This window comes from Antechinus flavipes, chromosome 2 (assembly GCF_016432865.1).
Source record: "Antechinus flavipes isolate AdamAnt ecotype Samford, QLD, Australia chromosome 2, AdamAnt_v2, whole genome shotgun sequence".
NCBI classification, from domain to species: Eukaryota; Metazoa; Chordata; class Mammalia; order Dasyuromorphia; family Dasyuridae; genus Antechinus; species Antechinus flavipes.
Window position 1 is genome coordinate 225,012,816 of NC_067399.1, and position 18,806 is coordinate 225,031,621.

At 44.3% G+C, this 18,806-nt stretch overlaps 1 protein-coding gene across 1 annotated transcript; it reads right to left on the bottom strand.

Moving 5' to 3' along the window:
* Positions 1 to 933: 933 nt before the first annotated feature.
* SLC35F6 (solute carrier family 35 member F6) lies at positions 934 to 18,688 on the bottom strand. The gene is made up of 6 exons (XM_051976321.1): positions 18,439 to 18,688; positions 6,161 to 6,233; positions 5,486 to 5,657; positions 4,456 to 4,668; positions 3,104 to 3,214; positions 934 to 2,256 (listed from the first exon to the last, which is right to left on the bottom strand). The coding sequence occupies exons 1-6, from the start codon at positions 18,513 to 18,515 to the stop codon at positions 1,787 to 1,789; spliced, it is 1,116 nt and encodes a 371-aa protein (XP_051832281.1). The 5' UTR covers positions 18,516 to 18,688; the 3' UTR covers positions 934 to 1,786.
* Between the last annotated feature and the right edge of the window lie 118 nt (positions 18,689 to 18,806).

An 18,806-nucleotide genomic window follows, 5' to 3' on the forward strand; every position in this document is an offset into this window, starting at 1 on the left:
AAGATTGAATTGATCCCATTTGTAATTAATTGCTTTTGTCCTATAATTGCTTAAGTCACAGTTCTTTATCTCTGCATTTTGTTCAGAGATTTGGCTAGCTTTTAACGGGTCACGTTTAGAAATTCAGTTCTCCAGCTAGCTAACTTGAATTTAACCAATCTTGGAAAAAGATGTGAATGCAAGTGTTGAGCCTGATATCTTTACACCACCAGGCTTTCCTTCAAGGATGGCTGGTCTGCTCTCCAAGTATCTAGCCTGCTATCTTGCACTTGGATTCAGACAATAAGCATTTCTTAAGTCTCCCAAGAGATAAAAGTGGGTTGTTGCTAACTACCATTAATAAACTTTCAATCAATCATGTTGTTTTCTTTGCCTTGGTTCTATAACTGATCCTGTTGTCTTTAATCCCAAGATTCATTTACCCTGCTCTGTTCTTTGTTCTGTACTCCCCCAAACCCACAGCAAGTGAGCTGTCCTATGCTAAGGGTCTTCATTAATGGGGGCAAACCCCTGATGCATTTATTGACATTCATCATGCCCCTGCTAATAAACATGATCTTGCTCAGAGATTTGCCTCAATTCACCTTTCTGTTCAATTTTAATTGAGATAGCCCTAGCAGTTTTACTTAGTCCAGTGAAGTATTGGTGGGGGGAAAAACACAAACACCTACACCCACCTCCAGAGCCGTTAGATAATGTCCCCCAAAACTTCTAACTTAATTGTAGGCCTTTCTCTATATGTTATCAAACCACATTTGTTTTAGATGAAGGTGAAATAGGGATGCACCCAGTGTCCTGGGACCAGATTTGATGAGGCCTAAAATTCTTTATACCTCCAGATTCCAGAATTCTATGCCCAGATATTGTCTACCTACTCATCATACTCCCCTCTGCCAAAAACACAGTCAAACCCCCAAACCTCACACACTATGGACCACTCTTCTATTCAGTTTTACTTTAAAAAAAAAAGAGATACCAAAGGAATAGTTCCAAGTAGCACCGAATTTCTGCCAAGGGCCACTCTGACCGTTTCTCCTCCCCCCCTCCTCCTGCAGAGCCAGCTGCAACCCTGGCCGGCCTGCCTGCCTAGCCAGCACCCCTTGGCACCTGGGCTGTGGGGCAGGCAGCCGTCAGCAGCAGTGTGAACAGCTAACACCTGTGACTTAAGCAGAACTACCCCCACATTGTAGACAGGATCCTGTCATGGGGCCAAGGCAGAAAGAATGGAGGCGGACTTGGGGCCAAACTGCCCAAGCCGGCTGCCCACAACTCACGACTGGCCAGTGTTCTGCAGATGACCCAGCAGTACAAAGGTCTGAGAAAATACAGAGTGTTTAAGTTTGGTTCTGAAGTGATATTTAGGGTTTGTTTGTTTTTTTTTAAACTAAATATGACTCATGATTCAGGGGAAACGATCACTACTCAATTTGGATTAGTGATTTGGCAAATCAGTGCAATCCAGGTGCCTGGTTCAGTCCATCACTCTCCATAACATGGTTGGAGCCGGAGGCAGGAGAGCCCAAGCCCTCTCCTGGGCCCCTTGCAGATTTTGGGGTGTGTCCTGGGCCATAGGAAGCTGAAGAAACAGTCAGAGGAAGGGGCAGGAGAGCCAGATTCCGACCCCAGTGGCACATCCAGTGTCCTCCTGAAAGAGAAGACAATGGAAGGGGGGGAAGGACCTGAGATATCCCATTTCTGAGGCTCCTTTTGAGGATCCCAGGGTTTTCTGTCCTCAGGGAAAAGGAGCCTAAAACTCAGGGTTCAGTGGGGTGGACCTGGCAGGGGTTCAGCTGTCCTCATTGATGGGAGTACGGCTGCCCCCTAGTAGGCTCTCCCGCTCGCGGTCCTCGGCCGGGGGCCGGCGCCAAGGCAGGCGGGCCAGCAGGGGCTGGTGCAGCCCATTGTAGAGAGCTGTGCCCGTCAGGAGGATGAAGAAGCCCAGGATCTGCAGCGGATGAAAAGTCTCCCAGCCCAGCGCCAGGCTGACGGCCCAGATGACCACAGTGCGGAGGCTGTCGAGGACCATGCGTGTGGTGGCGCTCATCTCCTTGGTGACGCTGACGCCGGCGAAGTTGAAGAAAGCGATGCTGCTGCTGTTGCCCAGCAGCGCCACGATGATGAGTGGCTGCCTGCCCATCTGGCAGAAGGCGTAGAGCGTGTCTTCTAGCACACCCCGGGGGTTGCCGCTGAAGGCGCCGGCAGGGATGTAGTACATGGGCACCAGCAGCACCGTGAGGATCACGAAGCCAAAGAGGCCTGGGGAACGAGGGGCAGAGGAGTGAGCCCTTTCACAGACACATGCTGGCTTCCCCAGCTCCCAACACATGGGGCATCCTTACTGATGCTCCAGAGGAGCGAGGGGCGCCCTGTCAAAATCTCTCTGATCCATTCCTTGTTTTCTACTCTCACTAGAACCAGCTTCTTATCACTTCTCAGTAGCTTTATCGCTGGTTTCCCTGAGCACACTGTCCCTCCACTGTGATTTGTGTTGCACCTCTCACCCAGATAAAGCTCCTCAAAATACTACTTTGCTTAATCTACTCCTTGGCTCAAAAATATTTCATAGCTCCCCAATACCCACAGAAAAAAATTTAAGCAAATATGATTTCTATATTCCAGATTCAGCCTACCTTTTTAGCCTTATCTCCTATTACTCTCTGACACAAACTTTGGACTCTGGCCCTCTGTGGTACTCAGTGATCTGCTGACACGCATCATAATTTTCCAAGTTTTCCTGTAATAGGCCATTTTTTATCTGTGAAAACCCTACACATTTCTTAAGGCCGACTCACATGCCATTTCCTCTATCGTGTATTCCCTGATCACTCCTTTTGTATTTCCTGTGTTACAACACCAAGGACTGTATCTTGTCTATCTCCATCCTCTATACAGTCAGTCCAGTGTCTTGCACACAGTAGATGCTTAATGGATGGATGAGTTGAGAAGAGTATCTTCATTCCCAACATTCTCTGGGCACCTCACCTCATTTTGGTCCCTTCCCCAACATGCTCCTTGATTCCCTCCCTCATCTCATCCCAAGTTCTCTCTGCTCCCCACCAGGCACTCTCCCATCCCTCCTCTTCCCACTGGCCCACAAATGCACCTTCAGTACCCACAGCCCGAAGTGGGTGTACATTGTGCTTGTAGATAAACTTCTCCTCCAGCACCATTTGGATAGAGACAACCACCTGTGCCATGATGATCAGCAGGTCCCCTGTCAGAGAGAGTGGTAAGTAGTTACACAGAAGGAAAGATTTTGGAGGCCATGGCAGGGGGTTAGAGGAAAAGGTGAACAAAAAATAGATAGGACCTTAAATGAAGGCCCACCTATGAATGAAGAACTAGGATTGAGGACTATTTAAATATAATTTCTTCAACTCTAGATTCAATGACTGGAGAATTCTGAGTCTATCAATGTAATGAAATGCAAAAACAGTAAATAAGAACACAAAGCATTTCACCAGAATGGGAGGCAGCATGTCACAGAGGGCCAGCTTTGAGAAGACCAGGATTCAAGCCTGCCAGACTCCTATGTTGCTGTGACTGTGGGCTGGTCACTGAAACTCTCAAAGTTGCGGGCAAAGCTCCTAGTCTGTTAGGAATAAAGAAGCTGTAGCTGGTAGAGGGAGCTTTCTCACCAGGAGGTCAATATATCAATGCAATGAAAGACCAGGGAAAGATGCAAAGTGTTCAATGAAGTGATGTAAAGCATGCTCAGAAGGTCCAGCGCAACATTCATTGATTACAACAATAAATGAAAAAACAAACAAGGCAAACAAGCAAGAGGTAACTAAAGTATGGAGGGATGTGGAAGGGACCATGAGGCAAAAAACTATCTGGGATTCTACTTCATTTGTTTGAGCCTAATATTTTGTTGCTTATTTTGCATGCTTATTTGTCATAGTTCATAGTTTCTGTTTATAATAAGAACATTAGAAGTACATTAAAATATTCGTACATTTTTTCACTTAGAGAAATGAAAAAAAACCTCTCAGGACCACCTGTGGGGAAAAGGCAGGCAAGGCTGGCCTCTTGGTTACAGAGCAGGCTGGGTCAAGGTAAACACCCAAGCACTTCCCTAACCACCTGCCACCTGGCTCTGCCTGCTGCCTTGTGGTGTCTGGCCCAGGACTCAAACATACTTCTTATCAGCAGCTCATTCACTCTCTCTCTCTCTCTCTCTCTCTCGCTCTTTTCTTTCTTTCCAATTGGGATTAAGTGGCTTGCCCAGGGTCACACAGCTAGGATGTATTAAGTGTCTGAGGTCAAATTTGAACTCAGGTCTTCCTGACTTTAGAGCTGGTACCTCATTCACTCTCAACATCAACTTCAACCTTCCCTATCTCCTGAAATCCCTGCTGTGGCTGGTCATGGGGGTAACAGGTTAGCTTCCTTGTCAGTCTCTCTCATGGGACTCTCTTTCTCGGAGCTACCCAGTTGCACAGTTCAACATACCTGTAATCACATCGCTGAGCTTGTGTTGATCGTCGTGCTTGTTCATGAGGTCAGCCAGACCCACAATCACCAAGCCAGCAATTGTGGCAAGGATGCCCAGCCATTGGCTTGGAAGCAGTTTTCGTCCCAGGAAAGCTACAGAGAGAAGACCTGTGAAGATGATCACAGACCCGCGAAGCATCTGGAAGCTGGAGGCACTAGTCATGTTCAGAGCTACAGAAATGAGGAAAATTCGGTAGAGTTTAATAAACATTTCTTAAGTATATGCTCTAGGAGAAATACAAATTTAGCTAAGACAGTCCCTGTTCTTGGGGAATAGGAGAACAACAGCTGACATTTTTATGTTTTCTGCCTTTAAAAGCACTTCATATTTGAGATATGACAAATAAATAAACACAGAATAAGGGCCTAAGGAAATTCTAAGCAAAGTCTTACAATAAGATGTAAGTGGGAAGGTGAGATTAAGAAAAGCACTATGGAGGAGGCAACAATTGAGGTGGGTTTAAAGGAACATCAACAATTGCCTTGGGTTTAAAAGGAAGGAATTTAACAGGTAGAGGAAGAGAAGATAAAAAGGGTACATATAATCCCATAACAAAGTATGGAGTTGTGGAAGCACAGGATATCTAAAGAAAAACACAGAATCTACTTTGGTTGGAAGATGAAAAACATTGTGAACGAATCCAACCATTCTGAAGAGCAGTTTGGAACTACGCTCAAAAAGTTATCAAACTGTGCATACTCTTTGACCCAGCAGTGTTTCTATTGGGTTTATATCCCAAAGAAATCTTAAAGAAGGGAAACGAGACTACATGTACAGAAATGTTTGTGGCAGCCCTCTTTGTAGTGGCCAGAAACTGGAAAATGAGTGGATGCCCATCAGTTGGAGAATAGTTGAATAAATTGTGGTATATGGAAGATGAAAAATAGAATGAGAAAACAAGTGAAGCTGCTGCTGAAACACTCTTCCCTCCCACCCTACCATACCTCAAACTGCTAGTCCTTGCCCAGGAGAGATCTTGATACTCACCCACATACATAACGCTGGTCCCAGTCATGTCACAGAGGGCAGGGGGCAGGAAGAGAAGGGCATTGAAGGACTGCTGGGGTTCCACACTAGAATCTGTGCGCCCCCGAATTCTGCACTGAAGTAAGTAGAAGGCTGCTAGGCAGGAAAATTCTCCCAGGAACATGCACACTGCCTGGAATTAATAATACAATCATAGATTTTTAGAACTGGGAGGAATATTAGGGGCCTTCTGATCCAACTGCTTATCTTAACAATGTCCCAGCAAGGGCAGTAGTCCCCCACGAGAAGGATGTGGTAGGCTTTTTATGTTTGGGAGAGAGATGGAGATGCTTAGGCCCCAGAGCTTAAGGTGAAGTTTCCTTCTCTCACTCTGATGTCCAGGCTCTTCCTCAACACACCTATTACTGGCCAAGAATAGCTGGCCAATCCTCCTGCCTGTCCATTTTTATACAGCTATTGGGAGCAGGGCAGGGAAGAGAAGAAAAAGATAATCAGAGATCTTTTCTGAGTCAGGCCTGACTCAATCGACAGCTTCTGGAAGCCAGAGAAAATTCTGTGACTATGATATGGAAGAAGTAAATTTTCAAGTCCTGGGTGCCAAGGAAAGGGGCCTGGGCATTCAGAGCCATGAAGGAGGCAGAAAGCTTGAGGGGAAGTAGGATAAGGAGAGGATACCTGGAGGAAAGGATGCTGGAAGCTTTGGGCCTGGCTTGCTCCACAGCCCTCAATCATAAACATGTCAGCCCATCTGGAAGAGAAAAGAATGGCATTGATTGGCGAGGCTACTATGTTTCCTATTCCACCCAATCAATAAAGATGCATCAAATACTTATTTTATCCACCTAATTTCTGCCATCAGGGACCTGAGACCTAAGGAGATAACACTACAGAATGACTGCCACTATTATCCTATATTTCTATAGCACTTCAAAAGTTGTGGAGTGCATTGTTTCATTTGGTCCTTACAACTATACCAAGAGGTATTAGCCCTACTTTATAAAAAAAGGAAACGGGCTCAGGGACTAAATTACTCATCCAGGCTCTCATAGCTACTAAGGATCAGAGGCAGGATTTAGACTTATCTTCCTGGTTCTAAGTCAAGCATTGTATTTATTTACAAGGCTACATGGCCTATGATGAAGAACAAAACAAGACATGAGAGTATATTAGGGAAGTATTAGCAAAATGCTAAGCAGGACTGAAGGTAAGTTACAAGAACATTTTATAGCCAAAAAATGTCTTGAGTATTACTTTGCTTCAACCTCACATTAGCCTTATGAGGTAAGCAGTGCAAGGATCAGCTCCCTTTTATAAACCTGGAAAGGTTGAGGTTCTTCTCCAAGTTTACACAGTGGTAAGAGAAGAAACTGGGACTGAACCCTTGTCTGACCAAGGCACTTTCATAGCTTTCTGGAGGGCTCCAGGATTGCTCCCTCTTCTGAAACCCTTATGGCACTGTATTTATGCCACATATCACAGCACACAATCCAAATATTTCGTGGCTTGCTTTTTTTTGGTTAGTGACTCAAGTATTGTTTCATGAAATATCTTGAAAAGGAAATGGTTGTTTATTCTTGAGAGTTAAAGACTGTGTCCTTTGGTTGAATCACAGTAGCCAGCACAGATATGGAAGCAAAGCGGGCAATCAGTGGACTTAAACAGTGAGGGACTGGGCTTTTGCAAAAACCACTCTCTGTCTGTATAGGAAATAGAGACCACCCAGGCATTAGTAATGAATGCAAAGACATTACTCCCCTGCTACCTATTGAGTTGCCACATCACACCGTGGTCTCAATCTTGAGCTTGCTGTCTAACAAAACCTCTAGGACTGTAGTCTAACCATGTCTCTTCTGTTTTATATTCGTGATGCCCAATTTTTGTTCCATTTATCTCTGCTGAAGTTCATCTTAGAAAATTCAGCCCAAAGCTCTAGACAGACAAGAATCTTCTAGATCCTGACTGGCATTCAGAGGGTTTATTTTCCCTTTTCCCAGCTTAGTGTCATCTGCAAATCTGAGGCACATATCATGAAATGTCTTTTATTCAAGGCCGCAGGGCAAGCACAGGAGCACTCCAGGCTTCTCCACTGGAGAGCTAACTCAGTGACATTAGCTATTTAAGACACCAGCTTTCAAGGTGTTGTGAAGCCATTTGACAATATTATTTTCTAATCCATTTCTCCACAAAAATAATAGAAATACTTTATCAAAAGTTCTGCTAAAATCTAAGTAGATTATAGTCATAGCATTCTCATCTACTAGTTTAAGAATATTGTCAAAAAAAAAAAAAAGGAAATGAGGTTAGTTTGGCATAACTCATATTTGATGAAATGAAACTATCCTGGCTCACTGGGATCATCACTTCCCTTTTCCCTTCTAGAGATTCGCCAATCATCCTTTTACTGATACATTCTAGGATCCCAGCATCTAAAGTCAGATTCACAGACCTCCTCCAGTTCTATTTGATGGACAGTGGCTCAGCCATCATATCATGTCTGCTAGAACAACAAGGACCCAAATAAGTAGCTCATTTAAGCCAGGTGACTTAGCTTCATCAAGGGCAGATCTCTGCTCTATTACTATTTTCTTACTTATCCTGGGTATCCAACTGCTGGTTCCCCAATCTTATCCTCTCATTTCCAGTAAAAGATTTTTCCCCTTTGGGGAAAAACAAAACAAAACAAAAAAACAAAAAAACAACCAGAAGCAAACCAAGAACTATGCAGATCTCTTTTCTCTATTGTCAGTGATCATCACTATCTCATCTACCCCAGAAAGCCTCTCTCCTTCTCTGATCTTCCCCCCCAAAAAGCTTAAAGCCCAATCCACCCCAAAAGACTAAACCGCTTTGTGTTGTCTTCATTTTATCTTGCCTATCTTGGATCCTTCCAGACTTTAGTGACTCTGACAACATGTCCACAGGCCAGGACCACAGACTCCTGGAGAGTACCTCTACATCAATCTCTTCAGACAAATCCCATTTCCCCTCCTCACTTTGTAGCTTTAGTATTTTCCATCATTCTTCATGGACTAATTTCCCCTGAAGCATTTTGCTCCATCTTTCCTCTGAAAATTGCTTTCCCTAAATTGAGGGTGTATGTCAAAGTATACCTATATTTCCTCTCCTCTATCACAAATTTTATGATGGAAGGGCCATATACCTGCCCACCACCCCACCTCAAAGATACTCTAATTTCCTCCTCAGCATTTCTATTAGTAAGAATTAGATCTAAGACAGAATTTTTCCTTTTTGGTTCCTCTACTTTTGAAAAATAAAGTTTTCAATAAGGCAAGTCAAGAAACAATTAGCTGTTCTGCTTTTAGCAGAGAGAATTCCAGCAGATGCCTGGGTAATCGAAGCTTCCTGGCCCTCCTCCCCACTCCTTTCACCACCCAGCAGCCTCTGCATCAGATGTGACTATTTCTCAAACTAATCAGTTTCATTTCTGTCCAGGAGGTCTGTAGTATATACTCCAATGACAATGAAGTGAGTCCAACCTCCTTTGGCTGCTTATACAGGAGGGAATCGAGTCCTGGAAAAATGATGTGATTGAATTAGCACAGCAGGGCCTAGAAACCTAGAAAACAGGGCTACAGTCCTGTAGATTACACCTGTAATCCACCATGGAGGTCCCACACCTGACAAATCAGTCTCTGGCCTGTTGATTCTTGGCTCTTCTGGCTAGGGGAGGAAAGGGAAATGGGTATAAGCTGCAGATTAACAAGATATTTCACTTGGGCAGGTTATTCACAACAAGCCCCAGCCTGTTTCCAGCTCTGCTGACAAAGAAACTACAAGAGGCATAAGTATAATCATTTTTCAGCCCCAAATCAAAAACAAGACCTGGCAGGATTTTTCAAAGATCATCAGGGGAAAATAGGGGCAGGATGGAAAAATAGGATCCTGCCTACCTGATTTTCCTGCCCAGGAGCTCTCACCTGGCACCTCTCCCCTTCCTCCAGATTTGAGTATGCTGCTGGGATGGAACAAAGGGCCTTAGGACTCAACCCTTTCTTGGGGTAGGGGCTGGGGTATTTAAGAGGATGCCCAGTCCTAAGACAGGAGCCAGCGAGAGCTCAGCAGGCTACTCCAAGGCACTTCCTTTCTGCACTTTTACTATCTCCCACAAAGGGAACTTGTCTGGACTGGCCAGACATAGGGTTGTGTCTGGCAACATTCCAGGGCAGGGGAATGGAATCCTTTTGTATCAGCCACTAAGGTGCAGGCCTTGGCCTCCTTGGGGATTGGGTGTCAGCAGGGGCAGCGTTTGGTTTCCAGTTGATTAGAGGCCAAGTTAAATGTTTCTGGTGTTTCTCCTTAATTCTGGACACTCAATACACTGACTCCACCACAGAGACAAGGAATGATTCAGAGGCTCCAAAGCACAACGCCACAGAAAAAGCATTGTTTTTTTTTTTTTTTTTTTTTTAAATCAGTTCAGACATTAGCTAGGTGACCCCAGGCAAATGATTTAACCTGAGTTTCAGTTTCTTCATTTGCAAAATGGGACTCGTAATATTTGTCCTACACATGCCATGGGATTCTTGAACATAACAGTACTCTAGAAACCTTAAGTTTTATATTTACTGATGTAGACACTGAGGACCATGGAAGTGGTAACATGATCAAGTCAGATGATAAGTTTAATAATGTTAGTATTAAATATTTTAATTCATAGTGACATTATTACATTACATTATATTAAAGCTGCTATATCCAAGGCTGGCTCTCTGGTACTAGCCCTTTTGTGGAGTTCTCTTTAGCCTAAAAATTCTCAGTCCTAGCATACCAGTCTCATAGTAAACCTAGGGCTACTGGCACATCAGCCACAGTGCCCTGAATGTAACTGATGTTTTTGTTCTTGATTATATAGAATCATCTTCCTTATGCCCCTGCCTCTCCTCAAGTTAAGGGATATGGCCAAGTTCACAGGTAGTAAGTGGCAGATCCAGAATGTGAAACCATGTCCTCTTACTCCAAATATGGAGCTCCCTACATTGTCATTCATTCTTTGCAGTCATGTCTGATTCTTCATGACCCCACTTGCAGGTTTCTTGGCAGTGACACTGGAGTGATCTGCCATTTCCTTCTACAGCTCATTTTACAGATGAGGAAACTGAGGAAAACAGGGTTAGGTGGCTTGTCTCAAGTCATATAACTAGATTTGAACACAGATCTTCTGGACTCCAGGCCTGGCTTTCTTTCCACTGTACCATCTAGTTACTATTACTCTTTCCATTGTATAAGGTTAGGGACTTGTGGACCCCGAGAGCAGAGCCCATTTGGTGTCAACAATCCTGGGCTAAAATGGGCTAAATGCCATGGCGACTTCCCAGTTACAGCACAGAGCACCTTGAAGGAGCCCCAGAAATCACCTAATCCAACCTTATGACTTTTCAGATAAGTCAAGTGATGCTCACAGAGAGGGGGTACCTTGTCCATGGTCACATGGCACATCAGGAGCAGATCACACATCCAATTCCGGCCCTGCGCAGATATCCATGTTACAGCCCACCCTGGGAGAGTCTGTACAGGGTGGTTGGGGAGAAGGGTTTCTGGTCAACTTGGGTAGTGTGGCTCAGACCAGGAGGATCAGTGCTACCTTGAGACGTGGGTAGAGAGGGATGGACTTCAGAGAAGCCAGGGTTCAAATCCAGTCTCTGACACCTGCATGTAAGCTCCCTTAGTCTCCGCTGTAAAATCAGGATGATAATCCTATGTAGTTAGTACTTGTTGTGAAGACCAAATAAAAGAATATGTATAAAATGTCCCACAAACTTTAAGGTGCTGTAAGATATCCGCTATCATTGCCCCCCAAAGAGTTGCTAAGTCTGGGTCCCTGTGTAACTGCCACCCAGTGCGGGGAGAGGCAAGCTGACTCCTTGGGGAAGTAGCCTGAAGCATTCACGGGTGGAAACAAGTTGGCAAGGCAGAGAGAGCTCAGACTGCACTTCCCCGGGCTCAGTCCCTCAGAAAAATACTGGCCTGGAGAAGGGAGTGACAGGCAAATGACTCATTACGATCTAGGGGTTGGGCCGAGCTAGGGGCGGAGCCAGGCCGAGCCCAGCCTGGCCATTCTGATCCCTTCCTCCTTTTTCTTGGACACTACTGTCCTTTCCTCCAGCTCCTGCCATGCCTCTTGCCCTGGAGCTATGATCAGAGGAGAACAGATTTAGGGCTGAAGGGGACCAAAGAGGCCAGTTAGTTACTCTCCTATTACAGATGAGGAAACAGGCTCATGTAGGTTAACATGGCTCGCCAAGAGTTGCAGAGATAGCGAGTGTCAGATGGCAGAGGGTTTATGGCAGAGGCCCTGACTCCGACTTCGTTTTCCTTTCTTGTTGCCGGGAACAGGATCTGTTTGCTTTCGTCCCTCCCTCTTTCCCCTGTGAACATAAATCTCAACCCTTTTTAGAATGAAAGCAGCTTTTGCCTTCCTGCCTCTCTCCTCTCCAGTCCAGGATAAGTTTAGGGAAGAGGAGTAGCAGTTACGGCAGGATGGCTGTGGGGGAGCAAAAAGACTTTGGCCTGGGAGTTCATCAGAGCAAAGCATTCACAGAGAGTTTAGGGCTCATCTAGTCTGACCCTCTCATTTTACAGATGAAGAAACAAACTTAGAGAGCTGAAGAAGTAACTTGTCCAAGGTCATAGATTAATGCTTCCAGTCCAGGCCTCTTTCTATTATCCATCAGTTAGGGAATGTTGGTTTGCATTTGTGTCCTGTTGCTAACCAGCTGAGGAGCCCAGTCCCAATTATTTCACTTCTCAGGGCCTGGGCATTATCACAATCTACTGGCATTTCACCTCTTCCTCCTTTACATAACCCCACTCTTCATCTAACCCCACTCTTCATCTACATTATGCAGGAAGAGTGAGGTTATGTATGTACAATCTCAACAGGACACTTATTGCTGCTAGACAAGCTTCCTGTGCCTCCCGATGTCCTCTTATGCCCTTGACCCCTCAATTTTCTCCCAGGCCATTTCCCTTGCACCAGCCACTCCCTCCTCTCCCCATCTTGACCCCTTGATGAACCAATACTACATTGTCTTCCTTTGTGTAAATCCTTCACCTCCTTATGGACTTGCCCATTTTACCCAGCTAAGCTTCATCCTTGATCACTCCCACAATTCATCCCTTTCACTACTATACATGTGCTACTGAATGAAAGTGGAAAAAGTGGAGAAAATGACAGTCCACTACTATTTTTTTTTTTTGTCATGCAAGTCTAAACAGGGCAGTTGATGCTGCTAGGCAATCTTACTTATCAAGTTCTCCCTTTCAACTTACTATTCCACTTTCCACAGCAGTTCTTCCAAACCTTTTCATCCCTCTTCAACCCCTTCCCCCCCCCCAGATTCCCCTATCCTCCTCACTCTTTTGGCTGAGAACTTTGCCTCATGTTTATTTGCCTCTTCCCTCCTATTCCCCATCTCCTATCACTCAGATGCCTTCTGAGACCCTCTCCCCCTTCACTTGTCTCACATGAGGACATTGCTTTCTTCCTCTCCAAAAATGACCCCTCTACTTGTTCAAGTGATCCATCCTAGCCCTTCTCCTTCAACAGACTACCTCCTTTGTCATCTCCACTCCTTCACTTATTTTTTATTTTCTCCCTCTCTACTGATTCTCTTCCTACTGTCTACAAATGCTTATATCTCCTCATCCTGAAAATAATCTCTCATCTGATCCTTCCATCCCTGCTATCATCCTCTATCTCTTCAGCCCTTTGTAGCTAAATTCTTTGAAAAAGGAGTCTACTACAGTGCCTCTCCTTTTTCTCCTCTCATTGCCTTCTTAACCATTTAAAATCTGGCTCCTGACATTATCTATCCCCTGAAACTGTTCTCTTTAAAGTTGCCAACATCTCAACTGCCAGATTCAATGGCCTTTCTCAATCCTCACTCAGCTCTGCAGCCTTTGATGCTGCTGATTGCTGTCTCTTTCTTGATTTTCTCTTCTAGCTTTCCTGGACACCATTCTTTCCTGGTTCTTTTCCTACCTATCTGATCTGTCCTTCTCAGTCTCCTTTGCTGATTTCTCCTCCAGATCATGCCCTCTAAGTCTAGGTGTTCTCCAGGGATCTATTCTGGGCCCTCTTCTCTTTTCCTTCCATACTAGTTCATTCACTGGGAGATCTCATTTGCTCCCGTCTCCATGCTGATGTTTCTCAAATCTACTTCTCTTGCTGCAGACTTTCTACTAATCTCCAATTTTCAATTTCCAACAGCTTTCCTCAAAATGGACGTGCCATACATATCTTACACTCTTTATGTCCAAAAAAGAATTCATATTTCCTCTTACATCTTCTCACCCACTCTGTTGAGAGCAACATGGCTCTTCCCAGTGCCTCAAGCCTGCAAGCCTGGGAGTCAGCCTGGATTCTTTACTAGTGTCCGATCTATTGCCAAGGCTTGCTGATTTCCCCTTTGCAACATCTCTGGGGCCTGGCTTCCCTTCCCTACTCAGACACTGCCACCATTCTAGAGCAGGTGCTTACACCTGGATTGCTGCAATAGAATGCTGGTGAGCTGGCCTAACCCCCAAGACTCTCTTGGCTCCAATCCACCCTCCCCTCTGTCACTAAAATGATTTTCCTAATATCTAGGCCCCATTCTGTTACTTCCTCTACCCAATAAACTTCAGTGGCTTCCTGTTGCTTCAAAATCAAATTATAAGAGCTCTGTTTAGCATTCAAAGCCTTTTATAACCTAGCCTTCCTTTTTAGTCTGTTTCCATCTTGCTCCCCAAGACCTTGCTCCCTCCTCTTCAACTTAGGGATTCACTGACACTGGCCTCCTGGTTGTTCTACAAAAAGACCTCCATGTCTCTCCTTTGTCTCTGCTGACTCTGGGATTATCTCTGGCTGTGACCCAGGCTTACAATGCTCTCCCTTCTCTGCTCTGACTAGGCTGGGGGATAATCTGGTTCTTTATTGGCTACGGCTATAATAAAAGTAGAATCCAAGGGCTCTAGCCCCAAAGACAGATGGTTAAACCAATGTCAGAGATAGACTGGCCTGGCAGAAGTTAAATGTATTTACTTACAGAAAAATGCAGTTGTGATGTAGTCCAGATGCATCAAACATGTGGCCCAAGACATGATTGATTATGGCCCAAATGAGTCGTTCAGTTATTCTTCAGGCCTGTCTGACTCTTTGTGGTCCCACCTGGGATTTTCTTAGCAAAGATACTAGTGATTTGCCATTTTCTTTTCCAGCTCATTTTACATATGAGGAACGGAGGCAAGCAAAGTGAAGTCACTTGCCCAGGGGCACAGAGCTAGTAAGTTTCTGAGGCCATATTTGAACTCAGGAAGATGAGATTTCCTGACTCCAGGGCCGGCACTCTATCAGCTATGCCTCCTGGCTGCCCTAGCCCAAATCAGATTGAAATGTAATATTAAAATGAAATGCTTAACAAAACAAAAATACAATAAAACACAAATTATATTAATATGTAGTTTTCTAAGTCAATATGTGACTTGTTGGTATCCTTATCTATGTTTTAGTAATTCTCATTTCTATTTGAGTAGCTGAAAGAATCTAGAACATGAAAAAAGCAGCACAGGATTCCAGCTTCTGCTCTGCACTTTCTGGGGATGTGATCATTCACCTCACCTGTGCTCTATCCCCTGGATGATCTTGAGCAATCATTTCACCTCTCTGATTCTGTTTCCTCATCTGCAAAAGGAGGAGGGCAAACAAAAGAACACGAAGTTCCTTCCAATTCTAATTCTGGATCTTATGATTCTATCTGTGAAATAGGATTATGCAGTTTTATGGTAAGGTGGAAGACATCTTTCGGAGTTCAAATCTGGCTTTAGACACTTCCTAGCTGTGTGACTCTGGGCATGGCATGTGGTCCTATTTGCTTCAGTTTCCTTACCTGTAAAATGACCTGGAGAAGGAAATAGTAAAACCACTCCAGTATCTGTACCAAGAAGAGTTCATTCAACATGACTGAAAGGACTGAACAAAAATATATATTTCCATTGGAAGAAAAAACATAGTATTTAAATGTGTTTACATATTAAAATTTATGTGGAGAAGAATTTCTCTTTGGGCAAGGGACACATAAAGAGAGTGGTCACAGAGAAGCCACACAGCATGGGATCCTGAGACTTGGCCAAAAGAATGGAGTTGCTACTCTTGATTCTGGGGCCGCCTCCTGGGAATAAGGGGAGTCATGATTTTGGAGCAGGTAACTCATATACTATCTAGCTCAACCTTTCAATTTTACAGAAAACTGACACCAGAGAAGGGGAAGTGGGTTAGTAAAAGCACACAGAGTCTTGAAGAGCTATTATTTAAAGTTAGGTGCTGCAACTTGCAAACTTGTTTTCCAGTGAGTTGGAAGATTTGATGAATTGATGATGGGATGAATGATGAATTGAAAGGGAGTTTCCAGGGGAATTTTTTATAATTGCTAGTGTGCACAGAGAGGGTCTGATGCTTTGGTCCAGGGGAGTAAAGTAGTAGAATCAATCTCCAAATATAGTTTACAAGCATTTGTTTCTGTTCCAAGTGGAGCAAGACTGCCTAATTTTTTTTTTGGGGGGGGAGGCTATTTGCATTGAGTTGTCCCTAAAGAAATGGCTTGGAATGGGTTAGGCATTAACTAATCAAGATAAACTCTCACCTTTTACCCAAGTCAAATTATTTACATTTCTGTCTAATTTCTATGTATCAAAAATCAGTTGGAAGTTTAAATTTCAGTCTGCCAACCTCTTCCCCTGTCTTTTATTCTTGAGGTGTGTCTTGTCACTCTCAGTTTGTAACTGGTTGTGGGTTCACAGGTTTGAACTAATCTCTCCTGTAGGTGGGAAGGTAAAATAATCAGTGGGTGAAAGCCTGGGATCCAGTCCCAGTTCTACTGCTTACCTAGGTTTCCAAACTTGTCCAAATCTCAAATTTTTCATCTGCAAAAGGAGTAAAATCCCAGCCCTGCCTATCCCACCAAGATTATAAAAATAAGGACACTGAAAACTGTAAAATGGTATGCAAATGAGAAGTATAATTATAATGTAAGATTCCTCACAACAGAAACCACCAGGGGCAGGATCAAAGATTGTCATTCAGTGTGGGAAGCTAACTCAACAGGAGACACTAGTAGACAAAGGAGACAGAGATAGATAAACTGACCTTCCCTTTTCTGTGACTAGGGATCTCCTTGCTCTCGACTACTCTCTAGTTGCCCAGAGTTTTTTTTTTTTTTTTTTAAAGAATTGTGTAAGCCCGATGTAGATGACAAATCACTTAAAGCCTTGGCAATTCATGGGAAAAATTGCTAAGGGAAAGTTTTTTTTTTTTTTTAAACAAACTTCATTCCCATTACAAATATTAAGAGATGATGGAGTACATAAGCTTTCAAGCTTCCCTGAATGGTCAAAGTGATGAGGAAAGGAATGGATTTTTTTTCTTTTATTGATTTTATTTATATTGTGTTTAGTAAAGCAAGTCCATCATAAGTCATACTATATACAGATTAGCAGGACAAAATAGTTCAATATAATCATTATAAATATAAGGACATAAGATTCTCCCTCCCTCACTTCCATTTTACTTGTGTTTTAAGAAGCCAATTAAAATTTTTTTTTCTTCATCTTTTGTTAGATTATAACTTTATGGTTAATACTCTCCAAGATTTCAAATGGTATCCAAGCAAATCAGAAAGTAAAATTTAAAACTGCATGTAAAAGGAGGGAATTCTAAAACTTAACTTCCTTAACAAGAAGTGGTTAGAAGCCTTTCCTTCCCCTATAAACCAAGGTTGCTAATCTCACCACCTAGCATGCATTAGTATTTGTATTTTATCTTTGAATCCTACACCTAAGAGTATTTGGCATATATTATTAGGTGCTAAACAAATGTTTGTAAAACAGAATTAGGTACTTATTAACTCTATGACTTTGGTCAAGTGACTGTACCTCTCGTAGATTCGATTTTCAGGAGGGGAAGTTGGACTGTCTATTTCCAATACCTTTCTACCTCTAACCTTTGTGTGAAAGCCAAGCTAAAAAGCTGGACCTTGCACAGAAGTTGGGATTCCCTCAACAAGCCTTGCTCTCACTTTAAGAAAAAAGTTCAGCATTCATTTCCACATTCCTCTCTTTTAAAGGCAAAGGTATTACCATCAATACCCATTTTATCTATGGTGAAACTCAAGCCCCCAAAAGGCAACCACTTTCTAATCCAGCGAAATAATTTCTGTGAGCCCAGAATCCAGGATATGAATGGACTCTTCCAAACATAGGCTACAGAATTGATGACTTGGAATTTCATTTAAACAAACGTTGTTTAGATACCTACTTTACGCAAGGTAAAAGTAAAAACCAAGTAAAGCTTTCATCTAGAAACTTATATTCCACTGGGGAGGCTGTACACCTTTAAATAAAAACACCACATAAACACTTTTTTTTTTGAAGATGAAGGTGATCATCAGAGATGTAATATTAAGATTGGACGCAGGGTCAGCTAAGTGGCTCAGTGGATAGAGCACCAGCCCTTAAGTCAGGAGGACCTGAGTTCAAATATGAATTAGACACTTAACACTTCCTAGCTGTGTGACTCTGGGCAAGTCACTCAACCCCGACTGCCTCAGCAAAAAAAAAAAAAAAAGATTGGAGGCAGCCTGGAGACTCCAAAAGGGCCCAACAAAAAGACGGAGGGAGAGTGGCATGGGGAATACTAGAAGAAGCTGGCAGAAGCCACATTAATTATCTTTTCCATCCTTCTCATTTTACAGATTAGGAAACTGAGGCCCAGAAATGCGAGGCGGCCAGTCCAAAGTAGCGAGAGGCAGCTCTGCCTCTTTGGGCGCACCCCAAGGCCTTTCGTCGGATTCACCTCGGAACTCTCGCGGAGGGCTGGACTGCTGAGCCGCCTTCTCCCCGCGCCAGCCCGGCCTAAGGCCCCGACCCCAGGGGTGGAGGTCCCCTGCCCCCCAACTCACTTGGCCGAGAGGGTATTGATGGAGCCGGTGATTAGCATGAGCCCCGCCAGGAACATCTGGTACTTGGTCCACGCCATGGCCAGGCCGTGCAAAGGCAGCTGCCCTGATGCTGCCGCCGCCGCCGCCGCCGCCAGCGGGGTCCGCGAGACTCCCGGAGCCGAGGGATGGGGACACTACGGGAAGGAGGGCACGGGGCTGGCAGAAGGCACTTCGCTTCCGGACCGGCGGTCACCTGACCCACAAAAGTCAGCTGCACTGGAGCCCCGCCCCCTGCCTCATCCCTCCCCTTCCCACCCAGAGGGCTCGAGGACCCGCCGAGCGGAGGCAGGAGACTGGAGGCTCGGGGCGCGCGCACGCACGCGCGCGCA

Excerpts from the sequence above, each read along its gene's own strand:
- SLC35F6 (XM_051976321.1), bottom strand. The coding sequence starts at position 18,515 with ATGGCGTGGACCAAGTACCAGATGTTCCTGGCGGGGCTCATGCTAATC. Across the intron at positions 5,658-6,160 it reads TCCAGCATCCTTTCCTCCAG|GCAGTGTGCATGTTCCTGGG; the intron begins GTATCCTCTCCT and ends TATTAATTCCAG. Across the intron at positions 3,215-4,455 it reads GCTCAGCGATGTGATTACAG|GGGACCTGCTGATCATCATG; the intron begins GTATGTTGAACT and ends TCTCTCTGACAG.